Source organism: Cotesia glomerata, linkage group LG3, assembly GCF_020080835.1.
Source record: "Cotesia glomerata isolate CgM1 linkage group LG3, MPM_Cglom_v2.3, whole genome shotgun sequence".
Taxonomy (NCBI): Eukaryota; Metazoa; Arthropoda; class Insecta; order Hymenoptera; family Braconidae; genus Cotesia; species Cotesia glomerata.
This window is the reverse complement of record NC_058160.1, coordinates 4,094,157-4,119,488: the sequence shown is the minus strand read 5'-3', so window position 1 is coordinate 4,119,488 and position 25,332 is coordinate 4,094,157. Positions and strand designations below refer to the sequence as shown.

The window sequence follows — 25,332 nt, the reverse complement described above, 5'->3', positions numbered from 1 at the left end:
TACTATATCCAACAAGTGAAGTGATTAGTCACATACACGTGGGCCATTTATTCTTGCCTTACCCGAAGCTTACGTCCGTCCAAATAATGACATGGGAATTTGCAGTAGAAGACATTTTTTACTGACAATATGTACTCTGCAACTTGTAAGTGTAACAAGATATTTTTTACTCTCGATAATATAATAATAATAATAGTTATTATTTTTTATTTTAGACCAAGACAGGTTTTACTCGTATTACCACTATAATTATGATTATTGTTTTTTATTTTATTCATTGAGTCATTTAGTATCAGTGATATCATTTCATGGCCACTATACTTGTAAATTCACGGAATATAGGTGTCGAAAAAAATTGTAATAAGTCATGATAGCTTATCATAAATTGCTAACTATAGTATTAGAGTATGTTAAATATTTAATAAATGTCTTTATTGCTTGCATCCGTTTTATTTTAGCTCGACACTTGACAGATCAAAGATTTTTTAGAGTTTGTTTATTTTTTTAATTTATTTCAGTAAAAATTGATTAATTTATTTATTGTGCAAGAGATAAATTACGTAACGGCTTAATTAGTCTGATCGAATTAATTGTCAAGACGAAATAAATGTCGCCTGTGAGTGGCGTATGAGAAGGGTACAATTGATATAAATTGAGAAAGCTGTAAAATGTATTATTGTTACGGTTATTACTAGAAACATTCTTATTAGTATTAATATTACTATTATTATTTTTATTACTATTACTGTTAGACTAGATAATATAAATTTGAATATATATACATTTATAAATGACTATTATAACTGTGTCAAATTTATATTCTTGTACTCGATTGTATTTATTTATATTTTTACAGCTAACAACGATAGAACGCCAGGTGTTCGACTTTCTGGGGTTTATGTGGGCCCCGATACTCTTCAACTTTTTTAACATTATTTTTGTTATTCTTGGTTTTTTTGGAGCCTTTCAGTACAGGCCTAAATATATAATATCGGTAAGTTTGTTTCTTTTTATACATTTCAATTCAGAGAAAAATACTTAAGGTTTTTATTTAAATACTTTTTGATATGCAAAATATTTCTTTTTTATTGTTGATCATTGTGAATGAAAAATTAATTAATAAAAAAAATTTTTATTTACATGTTTAAATATTTAAATAAAAATTTTTACAGCCAAATAATTTTTATAATAATTTTTTTTAAGTATCTTTAAACATATTTTTATTTATTTATTTTATTTTATTTTAAATAAATAATTTAATAATAAATTTAATAAATGGGTGATTCTCTGTAAGGACATCTTAAATTTGTACAAAATTGTCCGACCAAATTATTTTTGATTTTATTAGAAAAAAAATTAACAAAGGCTACAAAACTATCAGGTTAATCATAATAAATAAACAGCCGATTTAATTTTTGCTTTTTCAATATTTGTGTATCTTTTGCCATATAACATGACAGGGGACTGTTTGCCAGGAGAATGTTTTTTTATCAAATTGAGAAAAATCAAGCAACTATTTCAATGCATTCAACTTTTCAAGTTCTCAATTAATGTTTACATTAATTAGAATAATATTAAGACTTATGGATCCAATTTTATAAATAAAAATAGTTGCCAGGGATTGAGTTTTGAAGTGGCCCAGACACATATTTCCAGCACAAACGGTGCTTTGACACTAAATAAAATGCCGATGAAGCGCTAACAGCCCTATGGTTATTAACTCAAGGCTAGTTAGATCCTTATGAACCTTACAAAAGGTAAAATAACACGCTGGATTTTTTTTTTTTGGCTTTGAACTTCTGGCAGGGAACTGTTCTTAAAATGCCTGGGACAAACTTTAGTTTAATGAATTTAATGAAACAACTTAATTTTCGGTACTTTTTATTGACGAAGATTGTTAGTTAACTAATTAAGTTTATAAACATTATGGACCAAATTATATATTATGGATAAATAACTTAAAATTTAATCTTAAAGTTTCAATTTTGGGAATTGGACAGCCCAGGGGACTGTTATTTCGGTGGTTCACGAATTTATAGCAAAAAAACCAAAATTTATTTTATTTTAATTTTCAATGCTCCAAATAGAAATGTTTTTTTACTTTCATAATAAATTTTTTTTAGTAACAAAATAACAATTTTTCTAATAAAAAAATGCCTGGGACAGCAAAAAACATCCTTACAGAGAATCACCCATATATTTACATGTTAAAATGTTTTCTTTTAAAAATTTATTAGATTTAAGAGAAAAATGTAAAAGAATTTTGTTAACATAAAACTGTACAACTGGTACTAATAAATAATAGAAAATAATATTTAAATAAAAATTATTACAGCCAAATAATTTTTATAATAATTTTTTTTTAAGTATCTTGAAAAATATTTAAATAATTTATTTAAAACAAATAATTTTAAATAAAAACACTAAAATAATAATTAAAAATAATTTCAGTACTGTATATGGGACATACTATGGTTAGGATGGAATATATTTTGCATATGCTTTTACCTAGAAGCCGGATCACTAGATAAGGTAACTATGATTAACAATAATATTTATCATTTATCAGGTAGCATTATCATGACTAATTAAATAAGACAGGTGTCCTAACATATGCGTAGACTAAAAATAACAATTAATTCTAAAAACTGGTTTTTTAAAAACAGCGCGACGACTATTTGAACCTGGGAACGGGGAGTTTCTCCTGGTGGCAGGTCAACGGCCCAGGCTGCAAACCGATCTACGACATCATCGAGCCGGAATTACTTCGACCAGCGCGGCCTAAAAACGTCACCGACTGCCTATTAAAATATGAGACTATCGAAGTCTTGCACGCGTCAACACAGTGTTTGCTGGCCGTAAGTCCCAATCTTCTCGTTAAAATTAATGATCTCATAATATATTAAATTACTTATTATGTATAACACGAGTGTTGTCATCGCTATAATAATAAAACAACAAACATCTATTTTAGTTTATGGCCATCGTCGGTGGAATCTGTCTGAGCCGCGCGTTCCTCGAAGAGGATGACAGTTGTAAGTATTCGAATTCTCTGCCAGAATTATTATCATATCTCTAGTATTGGATCAATGCCACTTAAATAATTCATATATTAGTCCAAATCTTCCCGCTAATTTCATTTTTCATTTAAGGTGATAGTCATTGGGCAGTTATAGCCACAATTATTTATTAATTATTACTTATTAAATTAGTTATGTATTAATACTTTAAATTGGTATCTAATTTCACTGCTTATCACTTTTTTTTTCTCACACGCAAAATTGGTAACTACCATTCCTACATGCCACTATCATGTATCTTAAAATCCTTCAGTCGATTTTATTGGTGGATTTGATCCTCCTTTCTGGTAAGTTTCTACGAATATTTCATTTAAACATCTACTTTAGATGTGGCATGATGGTAATGGCTATTAAATCCTTAACTATTTTATCTTTATATCTCTTATTTATTACACGAAAAAAAATTCTTTTTTTAAAATTACAGAAAATTATTACAAAAATTTAATTACCATTTTTTATAAAATTTTTAATTTTTCTTTAATAAAATTTATAAAATAAAAAAAGTTTGGCAAATCCAAAAGTGCACGACTCATAATACTCATTCGTTCGATAAATAAAAAAAAAATAATATTCTGAAAAAATATATTTTTTTTTATTTAAATATTACTTTTGCAATTTACTATTTTTTATTGGTTTTCTATTTTTTTTTTTTTTTTATTACTTCAAAATACAATTTCTTTTATTTATTTTTTCATTTTAAAATATGCGGTGTTTTAAACTGATCATGCACACTAAGTGTATTTTTTCATTAATAACAATTGAACAACATTAAATAAAATAAATACCAAGTTGATAAAAAACAAACTGATTATTTGTGAATTTTTACGCAAGTTATCGTGTTTCAAACGGAAAATTGTGTTGATAGGAATTTTCTTTTAACAATTTTGATATTTTTTCCTAATTCAATTATCTTAAATTAATTTTTATCGATAACAGAATTAATTTTCATTAAATTATCTATCGAATGATGCGCAAATTAATTAGACTTACTTCACGGAAAAAAGTGAACTGTAATAAATAACAGTCGATTTATAATAAGTAATGATCAACTGCTAAAAATTACCATTTCAAACAGTAAAATCGTGATTTTACTATTCACTTTATAATATTTACCATTTAAAGGTTACAATTTACTCTTTACATGGAAGAAAATACTATTTCAAACAGTAATAGTCGCTATGTAAATGTCTAAAATGTTGAAGTATAATAATTAAGAATTCAGACTTAGGTATTTATCATTTTATACCTAAAAAATGATCTTATGATATGTAAAAAGTATAAAATAAAGTTAGTAAATTTCTAATACAAGCAACGTCAATATTTACAAGGTAAAATGGTAAATTTTAAACGCAACGCTAAAAATCAAACTATAATTTATTGACTTGCTTAGACTGGTAAAATGTATATTTTAAAAGTATAATTTTTACTGTTTCAAATGTTAAATTCTCCCAGAGTAAGAACCCCTTCTCTTTCATCTGAGTTCCCCTTCTCCTCATAATATGGATTATATATTGAACTGGCAATTTTTACTGTTTGAAACTGTAATTTTTTAAGATGAAAAAGTCGTTATTTACTACAGTGACAGCTACTAATCACTTATTTTGGACATTAAATTATAAATTGTGGCTTTTATACTTTCTACATTAGATTAAGTTCTGTAATATTTATATTTTTGCCACCCCGATGTCCGCTTTACTGTTTGAAACTATAAAAATTAACCGGAATCCGAGTGAATATTACAGTTTACTTTTTTCCATATTGGATTACCAATCGTGTAATTAATTAAATAGTTGCGAAATGGAGGAAAAAAAAATTTTTTCCATCGTAAAGCACTCTCTGATGCTTCGGATCATGAGTCGTGCCAAACAAATGACCAATAAAATATTCTGTAATTTAAAAAAAAATATTTCTCGTGTAATTTAAAAATAACAAGTAAATTTGAAAAAAAAAATTGCATTATGCGTAGCATGAAGTAGATTGACAAAAGCCAATACCATAAACAAAAAGAAAAAAAAAAAACATAAGATGAACAAAAAAAAAAGTCGCGTGTAAAAAGTAAAGTGTAAAAAAATCAAAGCAAACTGATATCTAATACCCTGGTACGTTGACTAAAATTTTCAGTTGACTTTGTGGGAGGTGGTGATTTTGGTTTGGCGGGTCATACTCCGTTGCACCCGATGTACGTTAGCTACTCGGCTTTGCCACCAGCAAGCACTACTTACTCTCAGTCAAATCCAAACTACCAAAGCTACCCACGAGGCACAACCGGCTCTAACAATTCATCCTCGGTATACCGTGACACGACGCTTCCCAAGTACGGGGTGGACAAACCACCCAGTCTAGTAAGTCATAATACCGACTATAAGTCATCTCAGCAGCGCGTCGGTGTCGTTAAGCCCTCGATGATGACGATGATGATGATGATGGGCCAGGGAGATACGGCTCGCAGTACCAAGAGCAGCAGTGCCTCCACGCGGATCGCCGACAACCTCGACTGCTACAACGACTACTCAAATCCACTCGACCACTTGCACCGACCTATCTCACCACCCGCCGGCGACTACGACTCTCTCGAAAGCTCGGTTAAACTCAGATTCGAAAAAAACAACCGGCCTTACAAGCCTGCCTACAGCCCCGTCGTTTCCCCTGTTCTCAGGAGGGCTCGCGCTTCTTCACAAGCTCCTCATAATAATAATAATAATCATCATCACAGTAGTAGTCATTTTAATAACAATACAAATAGGAACTCATTTAGGCCCAGAATTTTCACCGACTACGTCCGCGAACAACCCTTAAGATCTTTTTACTCGGATCCGCGCCTCGCAATGGGCCAAAATACTTTGCCATCTGATAATAATTCTAATATTAATAATAATAATGATAATAATAACAGAGCCAGAGACAGCAGACCTTTGTCTTTGTACGCTAGCAAGTTGTGAAAATATTATTTGTAATAATATATACACTTATATTTATATAAATATTTATTTTGTCAAAAAAAAAATTAAATATCATTTTTTTTTTTAATCGCTGAATTAAATGTAACCGATTTATTTATTAGAGTCTTACCTTGCTCATTAGGGTGGCGCAAAAAAAACTGACTATTTTTTTTTTAGTCTCGAGTGAAAAAAAGTCAGTTTTTGATGTTTTAAGAGGTCACTCAAAATTTTTTTAAATTTCAAAATTCGAAATTTTTTTCTTTTTTAATTTTTTTTCTCGTTACGTCATAATTTTATAGACAAAAAAAAAAAGTTCCTGAAAGTTTCAATTCAAAATTTAAATTTTGAAAGGTCGCTCATAAATTTGTTTTAATTTCAGAGTCAAAAAATGCTAATCCAATTAAATAGTCACTAATAAATTTAAAAAAAATTATGAGTGATCTTTTAAAATTCACATTTTGAACTGAAATTTTCAGGAAAACCTTTTTTTTTGGTTTATAAAATTATGACACAACGAGAAAAAAAATTTTTTTCTTAAAAAAAAAAGCTGTTCTTTGGAGAAGGCTCTTAAAACACCAAAAACCAACATTTTTTCACTCGAGACTCAAAAAAAAATAGTCGGTTTTTTTGCGCCACCCCATTGCTCATGTTAGCGGAATTATTTATTTAGTTAGCCAAAGAATTTGGTAGTAGTCACCGCTTCTTTTGTCATTTTATTGTATCAAGTATTATTTATAATTGTTTGTAGTTAGAAATGGTTTATGATTTTATTATTATTAATTAATTATTTCCTAGCGTTGCTTGACAGCAAGTGTGGTTGGTGTTTTTTTTTTTTTTATTTTTCTCTTATGACTAATAGACTTACTGTATGTACTGTGATATGTTAAACTGGATGGTGCTGAATGACTTTTTACTTCATAATACTGACTTGCTAGTTTTTTAAATTGAATTTTTATAAAAACAGGAAAAAATTGCTGAAATTTTTTAAATTGAATTTTTATTTTCAATATTTTATTAATAATTTTTTAAAACAAAAAATTTCTTTTATATTTAAATTAATAAAAGAAATTTCAGACTGATAAAAAGATCAAAAATAATTAAAATTAAATTACAAAAAAAATCATAAAATTTTTCAGCAGTTTTTTTCTTCTTGACATAAGATAAATAAATAAAAAAAGAACAAACTTGTTGCAATAGTATTGTTTGAATTTCTGAATGACATCACAAATCAGAGATATATTTTTTGGAATGTATTTTATAAGATTATTTTCATACTGCATTTACTTAGAGTCTAAATCTTTTATATTTTAATTAATAAATAATATTAATAATAGTAATAAAATAATTATAAGTTAAGATTATAAAAATATATCTTTTATACTAGGAAGAAATTAAAAAAAAATAAACAATCCAATTGCAAACAGTAAATTCGCTTGGCTTTTGTTATTTCTAAACCCTTCTGTATTTTTATCATTATCTTCTAACTGGTTTCCGTGGGCTGACTTGTTAAAGCATTAAGTAGCGTAATCTAAAAAAAAAAAGCAAAACATTAAAAAATAATTTTTTTGTAGCACGAATTAACAAAAGGAAAAAGCAGACTCGCCCGTTGTACAGTATAGAGTACTCACAACCAGAACCACCGCCTCAGGATGAAGTGTCTCCGAAGCCGATGACACCAAGACGAGTCAAGCGACGGTCAGTTATTTCCCGGGACGGAACTCGGAGGTCCAGCAATCGGCGTAGCTCAGTCCGACAGTCGACGACGAGAAGAAAGAACCCGGTGAACCGAATCATGGAGCAGCAGGAGAGTTTGTACGCCAATACGATGCCGAGTCCGCTGACGAACCAGAACGTAAACTCCCTGTCCCAGGGAACGCTCAACTACGACAGGATCGCCACCTCCTGGGACCGCGAACGACAGTGGCAGCCTGAGGCGGTGAACATGGCTGTTTCTTCGCCAACTCTCTGGGCTCCAGATCCCAATTACTCTAACATCACCAACCTGGCTTCGAGTTCCGCGGTCTCTGCCCAGACTTGCTGGGACAGCAATGCCGCGAGCTCCACCAGACAACTCGCAGATTCCTGGCAGCCTGAGCCCAGCTGCAGCAACATGCAGTGGCAAGGTCAAAGCAACCCCACTTTCCAGCAGACTAGTATTCAGAGTCTCAACAATGCTGATGATCATGACGATCTTTACAGTAATAGACCTGCTAGTGCGCGCTCCAGTTACAGCAATTATCATGGGATCAGAGCTACCCCTCAAGTACCAAATAGGACTGATATTGTCAGACAAAGTCAGCGGCAATTTGTCTTAAGTGGACCTCCTGCTTATCAAGATACTGTTATTTGAATTAGATTTTAGTTTTTAGGAATTATATGTGGGTTAGTGATTATTAGGGACTTCATTTTTGCCGTAATTTTAAAATAAATCCTTTAAATTTTTAATATTAAGAAGAAAATATTGATCCTACACTGAGAAAAAAAAAGTACTATTGAGAAAATTTTCTTGTCACAAGAATATATATTCTTGATAATTTAAAAAAATATATTTTCTTGTCTCAAGAATTGATCGAATTATTTTTTGCAAGTGAACTTATTCGTTTGTTAATCTATCAAAATTAATGTCAATATTTTATTATCATGATAAATATTGATATTCTTTTGACAAAAAACCAAAATTTATTTTAAACGATTCTTGAGCCAAGAAATTTTTTTCTGGACAAAAAATTTTTTTTTTCCCAGCGTATTAAAAAATTTATTGAACTTGTTCAAAATTTAATTAAAAAAAAAATGTTTCTTATTATTTTTTATAAAAACAAATATTTTCGCTTTCTCCAAAATTAAGATTCATAATAAAAGGTTCAAATTTTATGATAATTATGAATCTTATTTTTGAAATTATGGTGAAATTATTGATCCTACACGGGAAGAACAAGATGACACTGGATATCATCCCAGATTATACTGAGTGAAAAAAAAATTCTGATAGTAGCTAGTATAATCCAGATTACACTGAGTATAATCCAGATATCACGCAGTATAATCTGGATTACACTGATTATAATTCAGATATCACACAGTATAATCTGAATTTTTCTAACTACTATCTGAAATTCTTTTTCGCCACAGATATCACTGAGTATAATCTGGGATGATATCCAGTGTCATCTTGTTTTTTCGGTGTAAGAAAAGAACATCGATATTTTTTTTATAAATTTAAATTTTGAACTTTTGTTTGAACAAATTTTTTATATGACCAATATTTTTGCCATAATATAAAAAATTTGAATAATTAATTATGAATTATTATTTTGACTTTGCGGCAAAAATCTTGGCGCTAGTGATTATAAAAATAGCAGATTGACAAGTTTTTTAGTATTGATTTTAAGCTATTAAAGATTAGTTATATTTTAATACAGGAGGATTTTTTATATTGATATTATGTGATATAATTATTTGATAAATTTGGTGTAGAAATTTCTAACTTGGTATTTTAGATTTAAAAAAATTTTTTTAATATGCTAAATTAAAAATAAGCATATTTGAAAGAATTAAAAACTTTTTTTTGACAAAATAAAATTTTTGTAATCAACAATCTTGAATTTTATTGTTAAAAAATTAATTCTTTGAATTACAAACTTTTTTAAAATTTTTTATCGCTATAAATCTTTAAATATTAAATAAAAAAAATATGTGATTATTAATTAAAGAACAAACTGTGAGATCTGCTGTTTTCAATATCGCAAACAATTGAAATTATTGATATTAACATTACTCAATTATAAAAACAAAGTAGTTATTAACAACGTAATTAATTTATCGACTGATTTTCTGAGCTTTATTTTAACTAGTTTTATTTAATAGCATAAATCAAAAGCAAAAGTGCATTCGATTAAATGTACATACTTAAAACACTTATATTAATTATTATTATTACACAAAAGACAATTATGATTGCGTTGGTAAATCTAATGATAACCAAAGTATTAATGACACATCGATTATTAGTTTTTTTTTTTTTTATACTTACCTACAATAACTTTTATTTTTAACAGATAATACACTCGCGCGTGTTCGTATCTTTAATATTATTTATAATAAGTATTATTTAATGATGTAAGTAAGACGATACTTAGATTCTAAGAACTCCGAGGTATTTAAAACAATTTCGATAAATTCCGCGTATGTTTTATCACGATCTCGCCTAAAAAATTAAATAATAAATTAACAACTATTTAATATTTTTAAATTAATATAAACAATTTATAATTTTATAAATTTTATACTTACCAGAGACAGAACAAAAAAACACATTTATTTTTAAATAATCTGTAATCGCTAGCAATATTTTCCGACAATAAATAACTTCTAGAAAATAGTAAATAAAATTTCATTAAAGATTATTTTTTATTCATAGTTAATAATGAAAATTAAGTTAGCCGACATCTCAAAAATTTTTATAATTTGTTTTATTGAAAAATTTTTTTAAAACAATTAAAAGAAAAAATTTCATGTACAGAAATTTTGAAAAATTACACGTGCAATTTTTTAAAAATATTATTTTAGTCTTAATTTAATTAATAAAAAAAAAATTAAAAATTGTTGAATGTCGGTTAACTTTAATAATGAAAATGAAGTTAGCCGACATTTCAAAATTTTTATAAATTTTTTATTGAAAAAATTTCAATTAAAAAAAAAATTTCACATGTAAAAAACTTTAAAAGCTATAAGTACAATTTTTTAAAAATATCTTTTTAGTTGTAATTTAATTAATAAAAAAAATCAAAAATTTTTAGGCGTCTGCTAACTTGAGTGTCTGCTAACTTTAATATCATAGTTAATAACTAATTTTTAATTGTTATTATTTTAGGTGATTAATGTGACGAATGTTAATAAGTTTGCGCATGTCCTGAGTTAGCCGCCTTCCCCGACACGTCTCTTGAGAATGCGTAAATGTGCATCGAGTAGTAGTATCTAGATCTAGGGTCTATGAGGGTCTAGCCGTTTTTCGTGTTGTAGACGCCGTGCGTGAGTGATTGAAAACTATAGTTACAATATTTATTAAAAAATATATACATATATATATTATTACTTTTACCTAATTGTTGAATAGTGTGAGAGTTTTATACTCGATAACAAAAGTACTAATTGTAGATAATTTAATTGCTGTGTTGTATTGATATAATACAATATAAATATAGGAAAATGTTTAGGGAAGTTGTTATATACAGTATGAAAATGAGTCACGTTCCTAAAATGGGTGCTAATATTTTCCGTAGATTTCACTCAAGTCATAAGGTGAGTGCGTTAATTTATTATAATTGTTTTTTAAATTATTTTGTCTTTAAAAATAAATCTGTCATAATTAATGTTTTAAATTATTGCGTTAATCATTAAAATTGTTCAAGTAAACCCACGTGGGTTCTGACTTTGACCGAATTTTTTAACACTAAGTATAGTCTAATTAGATAATAGTGATAGATAATCAGATAATTAAAAATAGTACTTAATTTATTTTATATTCTTAATTTTTATTTTTTTTTTTTTTTTAAGGTTTGTATCAAGAATTTTGTTGTACTAAGAACCCCGGAACTTTGGCACTTAGGCGATCAATAACCTGCACCCTAGCTGAGTAGGTTCGAGCGCCCCATTATGAAAGGACGCATTTAAAAGCCGATAGTTTTAGGAAAACGTGATTATCCTTGCACAGGTGTCTAGTTTCACGTCGCTGGTCAATTTATATGCACCGGCGAAAAATTTAAAGGCACTATTGGGGTAGGAAATTATTTACCAGCGGGTTTGATGAAAGAAATCAATAGTATTACATGATATGAATATTAATATGGAGTTTCGTATGGATCAGTGACATTTTTATTGGAGTATATAAAATATACAAAGAGAAATTATAATTATATCAGCAAATATTAAAAAATTTTTTTAATTAATTTATAATAATAAAGTTAGCCGACATTTTTTATTTTTTTATTTTGCTCAATTTATTAAATTATAACTAAAAAATATTTTTAAAAAATTACACGTATAGTTTTTGAAGTTTTTAAAAAATGAAAAAAAATTTTTTTTATTTTTTTGTAATAATTTTTTAATAAAAAAAAATTATAAAAGTTTTTAGATGTCGGCTAACTATATAATCATAATTAATTTAATTAAAACTGAAAAAATATTTTTAAAAAATTACACTTTTAGTTCTTGAAAATTTTTTACATCTAAAATTTTTATTTTAATTTTTTAAATTAAAAAAAATTGTCAGATATTTGCTAAATTTTTTTTTTAATAATTCTTTTAAATTCCTATGTCGAATTTTTTTTTTTTAATAATTTTTTTAAATTTCTGTCGAATTTTTTTTTTTAATAATTTTTTTTAATTTTTACGTTGAATTTTTTTCATAATAATTTTTATACAAAGTAAAAGACCCAGTTATTGATACTGGCCTAGTTGTTGGACACTTTAAATTTTATTCTAATTAAAAAAATAAACTTTTCTCAAAAAACCAAAAATTTATAACTCAAAAATTATATTTATTTATGTTGATTTTTTTTTTTTTTTTTTTTTTTTTAATTAAATTACAATTGCAAGTATCAATAACTAGTACTTTTACCTTAAATCTAAAAAATTGTGTCTATTGATTTTAGTATCCAAGAAATTAAAAATATATTGATCAAATTTCATGTGCAGGTTATCAGCGTTAGAAGTTTTTTGTTTTATCAATTTATAATTGATAATCAAAAGACATTTGATGATAATTTATTTATGAATCAACGGCTATTAATGAGAAATACTACGTATGCGGAAGTTTATTTTAGATAGTAAAGTATAAGATGGATTCACAGAATGATACTAAAAAAATAACCGGTGATAATTGGTTATATTTTTTTTGTAAATTCCGGTTTGCTCGAAAAAAATGCAAATTAGATGACAATCACATGTTAATGAATGAAACTATTTTAAAATAGACGATTTTTTTTATCCTTCTTCGCTTATTAAAATAACTAAAATATTTATTGTAAAACATGTTAGAGATAGCGACAGAGAGGTTTTTTTAAATGAATTTTTTATATTGTCACCAATATTAGACATTTAACCTCTGAGACCGGCAGAATTATTTACAATTGTTCGATAAATATAAATAACTTATAAAAGTATTTTTAACGTTTATTACTTGGCATAAATTTGTAAGAGCTAATTGTTACTGGCAGGTAATTAGGGCACGCCAACCTTAGTTATTGATTTATTAGAAGTTGTAAATTCACGAGAATCTAGATAAATATTGAACTAGTGTTTTAATTTTAGCTTATCAATATTTACAATTATATTTAGAATAATTATTAATTATAATTATTTAAGTGGGATAATTACTAATTACAAGTTAACTGATAGAATAGTAAAATATCTAAGCACTTGTATTGTATCTGTAATTATTCTTTGAGATACAGCGAGCGATAATTTATCATTGACGTCTATTCCAACTTTGATTTATTTTCTGATAGATGTCAATTGATCGCAATCAATAGCAAAATTTAAATATCGTTTTGTGGATAGCTTGGAAATAAATGTTATGATTAAATTAATCTGTTATTGAAGCATTACGAAGATGATGATGATAAAATAATGTACATTGTATTTATTATATCAGTTTACTTATTTCCAAAATTAATACAGCCTTGTTATCAATTATAATTTTTATCGATCGAATTAAATTCAAATTATAATTGGGATAAAAATAATTATATTAAATAAATTTTGTAAATCAATTTAAATTTAAGGTATCAGAGAAGAATATTGAAGAATATATGTATAAAAAAGTTACAAAAAAAGCAACTTTCAAATTCTGTTTTTTTCATACAGCATACTGTAATTTTTTGTCTATTGATTAATTAGGATAAAATGTACATGTATACATAAAATGTGTAGGTATAAACCTATAGATATATGTGCAAAAGCCGGGTTACAAGGGTGATTCATTTCCGACGAGGTTTTTTAAGCAAAATATCAATCTACAAGTAGAAAAAAATTCCCAAAAATAAATTCTAAATTTTATTAAGAGCTATAAATAATTTATACAATTTAAATACTAAATAAAATTATAAATACTCAGCACTTAATATTAAAATTAAGAGCCCATTTTTGGTAATAATTTTTTTTCTATAAATTTTTGTATAAAACTTTTTAATGATTTTCTAAGTAATTAGAGTGAATTATTTTTTTAGAAAAATATTAATGTAAAATAATTTATTTCAGAAACGAGCTATTGTGCCACGGTCAAATAAACTTGGTTCAGCGAGACACCTAGATGCGCCTTTAGCAGTTCTATCAGATCTCGAGCATCAACAGACCCGGTAAATTAATTATTTAACATAGTAGCAACTGATAAATAATAAATCTTTAATATATTTATAATATGAACAGGCAAAATAACAGTTATCGTGTAAATCTTTAGTGTAATTTTTTTTATTTATTGGGAATCTTTCCAAATGTGTCACGAAAACAAATTCTCTAAATTGTAATTGGCATAGTTCCATTAAATTAAAAACGCTAAATAAGAACATATTTATTCTAAATTAATATTTATAAAAACAAAATGATTTTTATGTTTTCTAATAGTCAAAATTTATTTTTGGTTTTCCAGCAATTACAGTTTCATCCATGACAGCCACTATATGTAGTGAGTACCATGCACAGTAATCGCATGGAATTCAAGTAGATATGCATTTTTTTTCACTTCATAAAAAAAATGAATATCATGAATTAGTAAATAAATGTAGAGTTTATTTATTTTTGAAGCGCTGGCTCTCCGGGCTGTAGTAACTATTTTTATTAATATTATTATTATTATTCATTATATAATAAAATAGAAACTTTTGGAAGGTGAGATGTATGATGAATTTCTGTCAGTGTCGGTAATTTATAATTATTTATTATTATTTGCGCCTCTCTCATAATATCTGGATATTTAAATTTGCACGATTTCATGGTCATGGTCGGGGTATCTGTTAGACACACTCATTAATTTCATGTCGTCGCTTTTATAGATTATTTATATACATATAATCGCCGTTGTTCTATCATGCATGACTCAATACTGTTAAAGTTTCTAAATGGTTTATTTTCAGCACTAAGAATCAAGATCATGGCGCCAATGCTGAGGATGTGCTTTTTGATATGTTCAAAAATGAAGAGACCGATTTGTTGTCTGTGGGAAAATTTTTGGCTGTAAGTTTTTAACTTTTTATTTTATCAATGATCAATAACCAAAGTGATAACTTAATGATTAACTATTTTTTTTTGTAATTTCAGGCCTTACGAACAACCGGGTTAAGAAAAAATGACCCACGACTTCAAGAACTTACAGATTATTTGAAAGCTGAGCATTTAAAAACTGGTGGTACTGAAGGTGTTTCTCATGAAACACAAAAACTTAATCGTGAGCAATTTAGAAGGTAAATTTATTATTTTTTTATCTATTAAAATTTCATTAATAATCTATATTATTAAAAGAATAAGAAAAATTTTGTGTCCAAAATAGTCATATGATGAAATTGGTTTAATGTCATTGCAAAGGTCTTGATTTTAATTTGTGCCTTTTAAAGATTTAATATCATTCTCACCGATAGTCAATTTATGGTGACTAGTATTTAGGCTGCATTTAAAAATGTTCTATCTCTAGATACATAATTAAGAAATGACCTTGTATCTTGTGAACTCTTGACACTTTTAAAGATATAAGCTCATCCTGATGTTACACTCATCGAGACTTTTCATTTGAGTGCCCACATCAATTTTTCATATATTTTATATATTTATATACATTTCACAAATACCATATATATAAAATATATGAAAAATGCCATGTGGGTACTCAAATGAAAGGTCTCGATAAGTGTAACATCGAAATGAGTTTATATCTTAAAAAATGTCAATAATTAATAAATGACATTGTATCTTGTCAACTAAATGATATTTTTAAAGATATAAGCTCATCCCGACATTACACTCATTAAGACCTTTCATTTGAGTACCCACATCAATTTTTCATATATTTATATATATTATATATATGTATATATGAAAAATATATCAAAAATGCATGTGGGTACTCAAATGAAAGCTCTTGATGAGTGTAACATCGGGATGAGCTTATATCTTTAAAAACGTCAATAGCTAAGAAAGTACAGTGAAATTTAACAAAAGTCATTATTTAATAAAGCAAAATTTTATTTATATATAGTTTACAAGTCACGGCAGTCACATAGCGACTGCAAAGTTGTTAGTAATAATAATAATTATTATTTTAACTTATAATTGGCAAGTCCGTCCAATTTTCTAAATAAACAAAGTAATTCTAGAGGCCCCAAGGTGTAATCAGCATATTTTTTCAAGATAATCTTTGCTCTTAATAAGTAAATACTGCTGTGATTAATTTTCTTTTATAAATTCTCTTTAGGAAGTGGGATATAATAATAATTATTTAATTTATTTTTAAAAGTTGGCTGGATTGCCAATTAGTAGTTAAAATAAAAATTCTTAGTCAGTTAAAGAGTATGTGAATCATTATATAGCAAATCCTTATATTAATTTAAAATTATTATTCAACAATGAATAAAAATGTTATAGGATTGTAACACCAAATATTGCATTAATATCACGAGCATTCCGACACCAGTTTGTAATCCCCGACTGGGCTGGTTTAACAAAGCACATAGAAGACTTTTATTGGAAGTGTAAGACCAACACCGAGGGGAAAGTGGCCTCGTACATACCTCAACTAGCCAGGATGAACCCAGAATATTGGGGGGTCTCGGTGTGCACCATTGACGGGCAGCGGTTCAGCATCGGTGACACCACCGTTCCTTTCACTCTACAAAGTTGTAGTAAACCCCTGACCTATGCCATTGCACTGGAAAGTTTGGGTCCTCAAGTCGTCCATCAGTACGTTGGTCAAGAGCCCTCGGGTCGGAATTTCAACGAACTCGTTCTGGATCACAATAGTAAGTCATCTCGCTTTTTAAATCTTATCAGATCTTTTATTTCTTCTTTACATTTAACTCATACATTACTTTATTTTTCAACTACCCTGTACTTTCATACCCATATCTTTTGTTACTTATCGATTATTCTTTCACCCCAGAGAAGCCTCACAACCCGATGATAAATGCCGGCGCTATTCTCATCTGCTCCCTATTGAAAAGTCTCATAAAGCCCGAGATGACTTTGGCCGAGAAGTTTGACTTTACGATGAATTGCTTCAAGAAGCTGGCAGGCGGAGAGAATCTCGGCTTTAACAACGCTGTTTTTCTGTCAGAGCGTGAAGCCGCTGACAGAAACTATGCCTTAGGTTTCTACATGCGGGAACATGGTTGTTATCCAGACAAAAGTAATCTCAGAGACATAATGGACTTTTATTTCCAATGCTGTGCTATGGAGTCCAATTGCGACGCTATGTCCGTGATGGCTGCTACCCTCGCCAACGGAGGCATCTGTCCGATTACTGAGGAGAAAGTTCTAAAGCCCGAGAGTGTTAGAGATGTACTTAGTCTCATGCATAGTTGCGGGATGTATGATTACAGTGGCCAGTTTGCTTTCAGAGTAAGTTTTTTCACCAATTATCATCATTGCTTAAACCGTACACTGAGAAAAAAAAAAAGTGTGTGTATACTTATGTACGCACGTTAGAAGTTATACTTCTTTGATGTAACAAGATAAAAATCTTTCTAAATATTTTATCTATCGCGTTATCTTACGTTTGTAGAAAAAACGACACTAATAATAGAAAAAAAGGTATTTAATACATTGAAAGTTTTATTATAACGCATTGTCTAGTTAAATAAAGTTTATTTAAATATCATAAAAAAATTATTTCTACATAATTAAAAAAATCTGGAAATTGGTTGACCGTACAGGTCAACCCTAGAACTTCCTGCTAAGTTTGCATTTCAAGCACCGTAAATGTGTTTTTTGATTAATATTTGAGCTTTTCAAGCTCAAAACGCAGTTTTTCACATTTTGAGCTCCTCTAGCTCCAAATGTATTTATTAAACAACTGTTACTTTTGAATGCGTCGTTCGATTTTGTTTTTTGAAAAAGCATTCGGTGCAGTTTTTAAAGCACAAAAAGAAAATGTACAAGTTTTTATTGATCGGTTGAAGAAACTGGAAAATATTGAAAAAAAAAAATTTCGTGAATTTCTAAACAACTATGACTTTTAATTGCGTCGTTCGATTTTCATTTTAAAAAAAACTTTCGACGCAGTTTTTAACCCTTCGTTGGTCGCGTCTTTTTTAGTTTCTCGCTCGCACTATAGCGAGTCTCTATAGGTTGAGTAGTTGTTAGGCGGCGATTCGCTCATAGCGTGACCAACGAAGGGTTAAGCAAAAAAATGTATACATGGTTTCATTATGATTTTCTCGTACGCTTTAGAGTTATTTTTAAAAAATATAAAAATTCAAATTTTTTTTTTAATTTTTTCGGAATGGCTTGATGAATTAACTCTTAAATCTAATCAGATCTACGTTTTGATAGACCCTTTCGAATGATGTGTCGTAGAACTCAATCGGTTGATTCGTTTTTGAGAAACCGTACGACAAAAATTTATTGACACACACACGGCCGGACACCTCGGCGGGAATAATCAGAATGGCTTCCTGGGACCTTAAAACGTGGACATCCGATGAAAACTCGACTTTTAAAAATCGGACCGAAATCAATAACTTCCCATTATTAAAAATTTTTAATTTTCTTAGCGAGAAATTAAAAATATATATTTATATGAAATATCGTGAATACAGTTGCCAGTTCTCACGCAAACATACGTAGATGTACTTATTTTTATTTTTTTGGTAACTTTTTTTTAAAAAACTAAAATGTTGAGTAGCTAAATTCAGGGTGTCGGTTTTTCGTGACGGTGTGTGCGCGCATCGTAAAAATTTACCCTTATCATTTTTGCCTAACGCGCCAAAAGAAGTATAACTTGAAAAAATATTTTTATTAAGAAAATTTTCTTGATACAAGAATTTATGTTCTTGAAAATTTTCAAGATAGGGTTTTATGCCAAAAGGGCGTATAAAAAATTTTTTTTTCGCCATTCAACTTAGAACTGCTCAAAACGTAAAGATTTATCAAAAAAAATTTTTCAATGTACTAATGCCAAAAGGGCATATCTCAAAACATACGCCCTTTTAGCTTTAGAAAATTTTAACCTAAAGCCAAAAGGGCGTATAAAAAAACTTTCAATTTTGCTCTGAAATATAAAATTTAACTCTAAAATAAAATTTAACTCTAAAATAAAATTTAACTCTAAAATAAAATTTAACACCCTTTTGGCTTTGGATATTTATTATTTTTAATTTTAGGCTTAAAAATTGTTAATAAAGCGATTAGTAAAAAAAAAAAAAATTGTACGCCCTTTTGGCACTGCAAAGCCAAAAGGGCGTATAAATTAATATGCGCCTTTTTGGCATTTAGGTCGCGATATATTCTTTGCTTAAGAAATTGTTAAATTGATTGAAATAATTTTTACTTAATTTAAATAAAGCTATTCTTTTGTTTATCTATTATCCAAAGATAAATATTGATGTTCTTCTCTTCAGAAATTAATAATTAATAATAGAATATTTGATCGTCAGCGAGTTTGTTGAACCAAGAAATTGTTAATTGAGTAAAAGTATTTTTTTTTCAGTGTAGTGGTCATTAGGGGTCTAGATGACCCCAGGCAATTTTTCAGTTGCTCTTGCTTTCAAGATATTATTTAAAATGGTATCTGTGGTACCATCTATTATTGTTTGAAGATTTTTTGAGATTCATGGAAATTTACGATTTTAATTGCACAAATCAATATACTTTTTGAAAAGCTCGACATGACACCATTTTTTTTCAAAGTGTGCGATATCGGGAGTAAAACCCCGGAGGTCATTATCATTTATCTTAAAAAATGAATTTTTTAGTAAAAAAAAGTTAAATTTTTCGAAATTTGACTTTCTCGCATTTTTTTTTTTTATAATTAAACAATTAAAAAAAAAATTAAAAAACGATTGAGTTATTCAACGGAAGTGTTAAGAATTACTTTCATGTACGGCTCGAGTGAAAATATTGAAAAGAACGCAAGTAGCAACAATTTTTTCCGTGCATGGGGTCAACTAGACCCAGTATGACCACTACGTTATTTTTAAGAAGTATTACCACTACGGTTTAAATGTTTTTTCAATCTAACTATTTGTACACTGATAGAAAAAATTTATTTTTAAAACAATTTACAAGAAATTAATTTGTTGAAAATATTTTTAAATTTTATTTCTTAGCTGCAAAAATAAAAATTTTTCTCACAGTAACTTTCTTGTTGAAAATTTTTTTTTTTGGAAAAAATTTAGAACAAGAAAGTTACTGTAAAAAAAATGTTTATTTCTTCAACTAAGAAATAAAATTGTACAAAATTTACAACCAATTAATTGTTTGTTACAACATTGCTCATTTTTTTCAAAATTTATTTTTTCTCTGTGTAATTAAAAAAAAACTTGAGATGAAAAATTAATACCGATTTTTCATCATAAAAAGGTAGAATTTAACATTTAAACAATCACCGACTCCAAGAAGTATCTTGAAGCTTATACTCACAACCATAACTAATTAATTATTCAAATCACCGGCCCCAAGAAGTATCTTGAAGCTTATACTCACAACCATAACTAATTAATTAATTAATTATTCAAATAACCAGGTAGGAATACCAGCAAAATCAGGAGTATCCGGCAGCTTGCTAGTAGTGATCCCCAACGTAATGGGCATTTGTACCTGGTCTCCACCCCTGGACTCTCTTGGAAACTCTTGTCGAGGGGTTCAATTTTGCGAGGAGCTCGTCAACGAGTTTAATTTCCACAGATACGACAATTTGAAGCACGCTACCAACAAAAAAGACCCTCGTAGACACAAGTACGAGACCAAGGGACTGTCAATTGTAAACTTACTCTTCAGTGCAGCCAATGGCGACGTTACTGCTATGCGAAGGTACACTAATATTTGACAATTATAACTCAGTCATTTACGTTTTCATTAGTCATATTCATCGATTAAAATTTAAATCACTGGCCAATACAACACATGTCATACAACACCTAGTAACAATATAATAAACAAATATTATTAATTAATAAACACAGTACTCAATGCATGCTAACAGACACGATATCGACTTACAAGAATGCCTGAAGCGGTAAGTTACGCGTTACGCGGAACACAAACATTCAAGACTAATTTTTTAAATTTTTATTTATTGAATTAATTTATTGGTTATTTTTAACACCTACTAATCGTTTCATTTTTGTAAATAAATGAATACATAAAAGGTATTTTTACTGTTATTTGTTACTGTCTATAATTTAAAAAAAAATAAATATTTATGAGCTAACTATTGTAAATGAGGCTATTAATTTTTTTCTGGTCTCGAATGAACGAAAATAAAAATAATAATTTCAATTAATAATTCCTAGGCACCGTCTCAGCGGAATGGATATGACACTATCAGATTATGACGGTAGAACAGCTTTACATTTAGCGGCGAGCGAAGGCCATCTCGACTGCGTTGAATTTTTGATCGAACAGTGCGGAGTTCCTCATGATCCCAAGGACAGGTACTATAAATCATCCAACTCATTGTTTATTACTATTATTAGTAGATTTCATAAAAATCTAACTATTGCAGCCGTCTTCATGGCGCAACTTTTAAAAAATTTAATCATTTTCTGACTCAGTTTGTCGAGCTGAGTCAGAAAATGTAGTTCGTTCAAAAGTTTATATATATATATATATATATATATATATATATATATATATTAGGGTGGCGCAAAAAAACCGACTATTTTTTTTTTTTTGAGTCGAGTAAAAAAATGTTAGTTTTTTATGTTTTAAGAGCTCTCTCCAAAGGACAGCTTGAAAAAAAATTTTTAAGATGTCGCTCCAAATTTTTTTTCAATTTCAAAAATCGTCAAAAATCGAATTTTTTTTTTTTTTATTTTTTTTCCCGTTACGGTATAATTTTATAGACTAAAAAAAAAATAAGTTTCTGAAAATTTCAGTTCAGTTGAGCTGTCTTTTGGTGAGGGCTCTTAAAACATCAAAAACTAACATTTTTTCACTCGAGGCTCAAAAAATAAAAATATTCGGTTTTTTTTGCGCCATCCTAAAATATATATATATACATTTATACTAATAAATGGGAAGTCGGTTTTTTTGTCCGGTTATACTGCGAAAACTACTGAACCGATCGGAATAATACTTATACCATAATATGCAGCGTGTTTCGGAAAAGGTTTTAGTATATGATATGTTGGTGATTACTTATCCGGAACCTATATTTTTTTGACTTATAAATAATGGATTTTCATTGCAACTAAATTTATGCTATTCGATTGTTATTTGTTTAAAATAAATTTTTTAATTCTGATGGTTATGTTTATACTAGGCAGATTTCTTCACTTATGAGACCTGCAATTTCTTTAACTGAAACTTTCAACGCTCATTACAAATTTTTTTTTACATATCAATTATTATTAATTTTTGTAAGAAAGACACGGGAATGTTATAATAATTGCACATTGAAAGTTACAATGAATATTAGCTAGAATAATTACATGGATAAAAGGTGCATGTCAATTCGATAGAATTGGGAATCGATGCAAGTCAAAACAATATTCTAATTAAATTTCAAGTCTAGATCTAAAAATGCAATTCTATAAAGCGCCCAGTGGAGCGGGCGAGTAATAGCTAGTATATATATATTTATACGATATAATGCGGCTTGTCAGCACAATAGCGTTCTTAATTTATATAATTTGAAAATTACAGGATTTTGAAATTTTAAAAATCGTAAAAATTGCTGTTTTTACTACTTCAACTTGGTATAATTACTGAACTAGACAAGATATTAAAATTCGGTAAAATGACTCGTAAAGCTCTTTTAATAAGCTTTAATTTTCACTACTCAGAAGTGGTAATAGTCTCAATATTACTACTTTTAGAGTTCGTTTAATGAAACAGTTTTACTGTTGTAGCCGTTTTAGAATTATTGTCTGCATCATAGCTTAATCATGATGTAAATTCAATAATTACGATATTGATCAGTCTTTCGTGTAATGTTTTCGGGTAGGTCGTCAGTAAATATGTCACAAATTAGTTTTAAATATTGTTTTCTTCAATTAAAATTTTATCCGGTTTCAAAATTCTGATTAACTTGGAAACTGTTGTTCCTAAGCAGTTACTTAAAATTTGGACATTTATGATTAAAATCTTCTAATCTTTGCAATTTTTTGATAAATATTTGAGAAACTTTTTCATCACAAGATAATTTTTTTTCCAAAATTTGTTCTAAACAGTTTTAAATTTATTATTGAATTTTGTTTTTAATTCATAAATTAAGTTATACATTATCAGTATTTATATTATTTTATTAAAAATCAATTTTCTTTATTTGAAAAAGATAATTAATGAATAACGAGGTAAAAAATTATTTCAGGTGGGGCAATCGGCCTATCGACGAAGCTGAGACCTTCGGTCATACCCAGGTCGTCGAGTACCTCAGAAACTACGCCTTGACATCCAAAACCGAGCAGTCTGAAGATCCTGAAAAAACAAATAACAACAATAATCAGAATAACAACAACAATGATAATAGTAATCATAATTCAAACAATTCTAACTCAAATCCGATTGAGACTGATAATGCCAATGGAAAATCCCCGCTTCCTTAATTTATTTGTTGTATTAAGATTAAAAAAAAAATTTATTGAAAATAAGAAAGACTGTTTGTTAAAAAAGCCTTAGACTTAGTCAATGGAACATGTCAATACGCTATCAAGATAGATTCTTACAGCATCTGTGATTTATTTAAGCTTCCTTTTATTTTACTTTTTATTTCTTTCTTCTTTGACTTTGATTTTATTATTTATTATTATTTAAAAAAAAAAGGTAAAATTTCATTTGAAAACCGACATATCTTTTTAAGTATTAATGATAAATTATAAATATTAAAGTTACGATGCAATTAAATGTTAAATTTGTCGTTGATTAAAAGTAGAAAAAAAAAATAAGAAGAAATATATTAAGAATGCTATTGCATTATCAGTTTAAGAATGTACAAATTCAACTGAAGATATGCTGTCTATGATTCACTTAAAAAAGACAATAATTATTAGATTATTACTATTATAAAAATAAGAAAAAATTAATTAAAAAAGACAGGTGTTACCTGGGATTCCATCCTATCGACGATATATAAATATATACACTGTTGCCAATAGCATTAATTAATAGCTTGTTGATTTCCTTATCAATCCTTCACTCAAGCTCTGCGTATTATCTATTATCGCTCACGGAATATCCATTGGATTTCATATAATCGGAGTCATCGGCTAATAAATGACCCGCTTAATTTTTATCGCGTTATGTCAAGTCCATTTGTGTGTTATTGCAGTGTTTATTTATCTTTTTTTTATCTATTACTGCCGAGGAAATTTAATTTGTCTAGATATTAGTTTGTAATGATAAATTATTTATAATTTGTTTTTACGCTTGATTTTTTTTTTTTTAGATAGATAAATAATGATATAAAGTGAAGTTAGTTAGGAATTTTATTAAATATTAAGTTACTGTACTTATTTAATGCACGTTACTTAAGTATTTTTGAAGAAATCTGATCAAAATATAAGACAATAAAGTTTAATGAAAAATTTGTTTTAAAATATTTTTTTTTATTTATTTAAATGTTGTTTATTTATTTTAAGCTTTAATCTAAAATTAGATGTGTTTAATATAATTATTTAAAGTTTAATCTATTAAAAAAAAATGATAAATTATACAAGATTTAAGTTAGAAAAAACATCAAGTATTATATGTCGTAAAACTTGATTTAATGCGTAATATAATGAAACCCCAAATAAAAAAAAGGCCATTCGGCAGCCGAAATGGAAGTAGATTTCATGATCAAAATAATAAAAAACTACTAGGATTAAATACAAAAAAAAAATTAGAAAAACGGTAGACCCTGAAGGCCATCCGTGCAACTTCTCGCTAATTCCATACCTTGGTGCATAAAACTGCACTAATGACGTTTTTGAGCTCAAAAATACAATTTATGTGTTATTTTGAGTTCTTCGAGCTCAAAAGTCTGATAGAAGTATCATAGAACAATATTTTTTAAATTTTCAAACCGCACTAACTTTTAAATGAATCAACCGATTTTCACGTGGTTGGCAGTATTTGACGCAATTTTTTTAGTTTCATGAAGAATCTTCAAGTTTGAATTGATAAAACTA

The 25,332-nt window shown here is 28.0% G+C and overlaps 2 protein-coding genes and 1 long non-coding RNA gene across 5 annotated transcripts; 2 read left to right on the top strand and 1 right to left on the bottom strand.

Annotated features, from left to right (window-relative positions):
• Positions 1–15: 15 nt before the first annotated feature.
• LOC123260775 (probable serine/threonine-protein kinase DDB_G0282963) lies at positions 16–8,503 on the top strand. Of its 2 annotated transcripts, none has more exons than XM_044722107.1 (6): positions 16–145; positions 857–994; positions 2,452–2,532; positions 2,667–2,858; positions 2,975–3,035; positions 7,591–8,503. In XM_044722107.1, exons 1-6 carry the CDS (start codon positions 92–94, stop codon positions 8,367–8,369), a joined length of 1,305 nt encoding a protein of 434 aa, XP_044578042.1. In that variant the 5' UTR covers positions 16–91; the 3' UTR covers positions 8,370–8,503. The 2 variants fall into 2 exon arrangements, with proteins under 2 accessions (XP_044578042.1, XP_044578041.1); XM_044722106.1 differs by lacking the exon at positions 7,591–8,503 and adding an exon at positions 5,202–6,102.
• Positions 8,504–10,031: 1,528 nt separating this feature from the next.
• Positions 10,032–10,419, bottom strand: LOC123260836. The gene is made up of 2 exons (XR_006508546.1): positions 10,310–10,419; positions 10,032–10,223 (listed from the first exon to the last, which is right to left on the bottom strand). It is a non-coding gene; the product is annotated as an uncharacterized LOC123260836 (long non-coding RNA).
• Positions 10,420–10,898: 479 nt separating this feature from the next.
• On the top strand, positions 10,899–23,974 carry LOC123260768 (glutaminase liver isoform, mitochondrial). 2 transcript variants are annotated; one of them, XM_044722091.1, is made up of 10 exons: positions 10,902–11,317; positions 14,276–14,373; positions 14,664–14,699; positions 15,148–15,247; positions 15,332–15,474; positions 16,649–17,022; positions 17,163–17,620; positions 20,745–21,031; positions 21,514–21,654; positions 23,535–23,974. In XM_044722091.1, the coding sequence occupies exons 1-10, from the start codon at positions 11,225–11,227 to the stop codon at positions 23,767–23,769; spliced, it is 1,965 nt and encodes a 654-aa protein (XP_044578026.1). In that variant the 5' UTR covers positions 10,902–11,224; the 3' UTR covers positions 23,770–23,974. The 2 variants fall into 2 exon arrangements, with proteins under 2 accessions (XP_044578027.1, XP_044578026.1); XM_044722092.1 differs by lacking the exon at positions 14,664–14,699 and having other exon boundaries at positions 10,899–11,317.
• Positions 23,975–25,332: the final 1,358 nt, after the last annotated feature.

Bases quoted from the DNA above. Each gene is read 5' to 3' on its own strand.
- LOC123260775 (XM_044722106.1), top strand. From the start codon at position 92: ATGGGAATTTGCAGTAGAAGACATTTTTTACTGACAATATGTACTCTG. The intron at 146-856 runs GTAAGTGTAACA...ATATTTTTACAG, and splicing joins CAATATGTACTCTGCAACTT to CTAACAACGATAGAACGCCA. The intron at 3,036-5,201 runs GTAAGTATTCGA...TAAAATTTTCAG, and splicing joins CCTCGAAGAGGATGACAGTT to TTGACTTTGTGGGAGGTGGT.
- LOC123260768 (XM_044722091.1), top strand. From the start codon at position 11,225: ATGTTTAGGGAAGTTGTTATATACAGTATGAAAATGAGTCACGTTCCT. The intron at 15,248-15,331 runs GTAAGTTTTTAA...TTGTAATTTCAG, and splicing joins CTGTGGGAAAATTTTTGGCT to GCCTTACGAACAACCGGGTT. The intron at 21,032-21,513 runs GTACACTAATAT...AATAATTCCTAG, and splicing joins GACGTTACTGCTATGCGAAG to GCACCGTCTCAGCGGAATGG.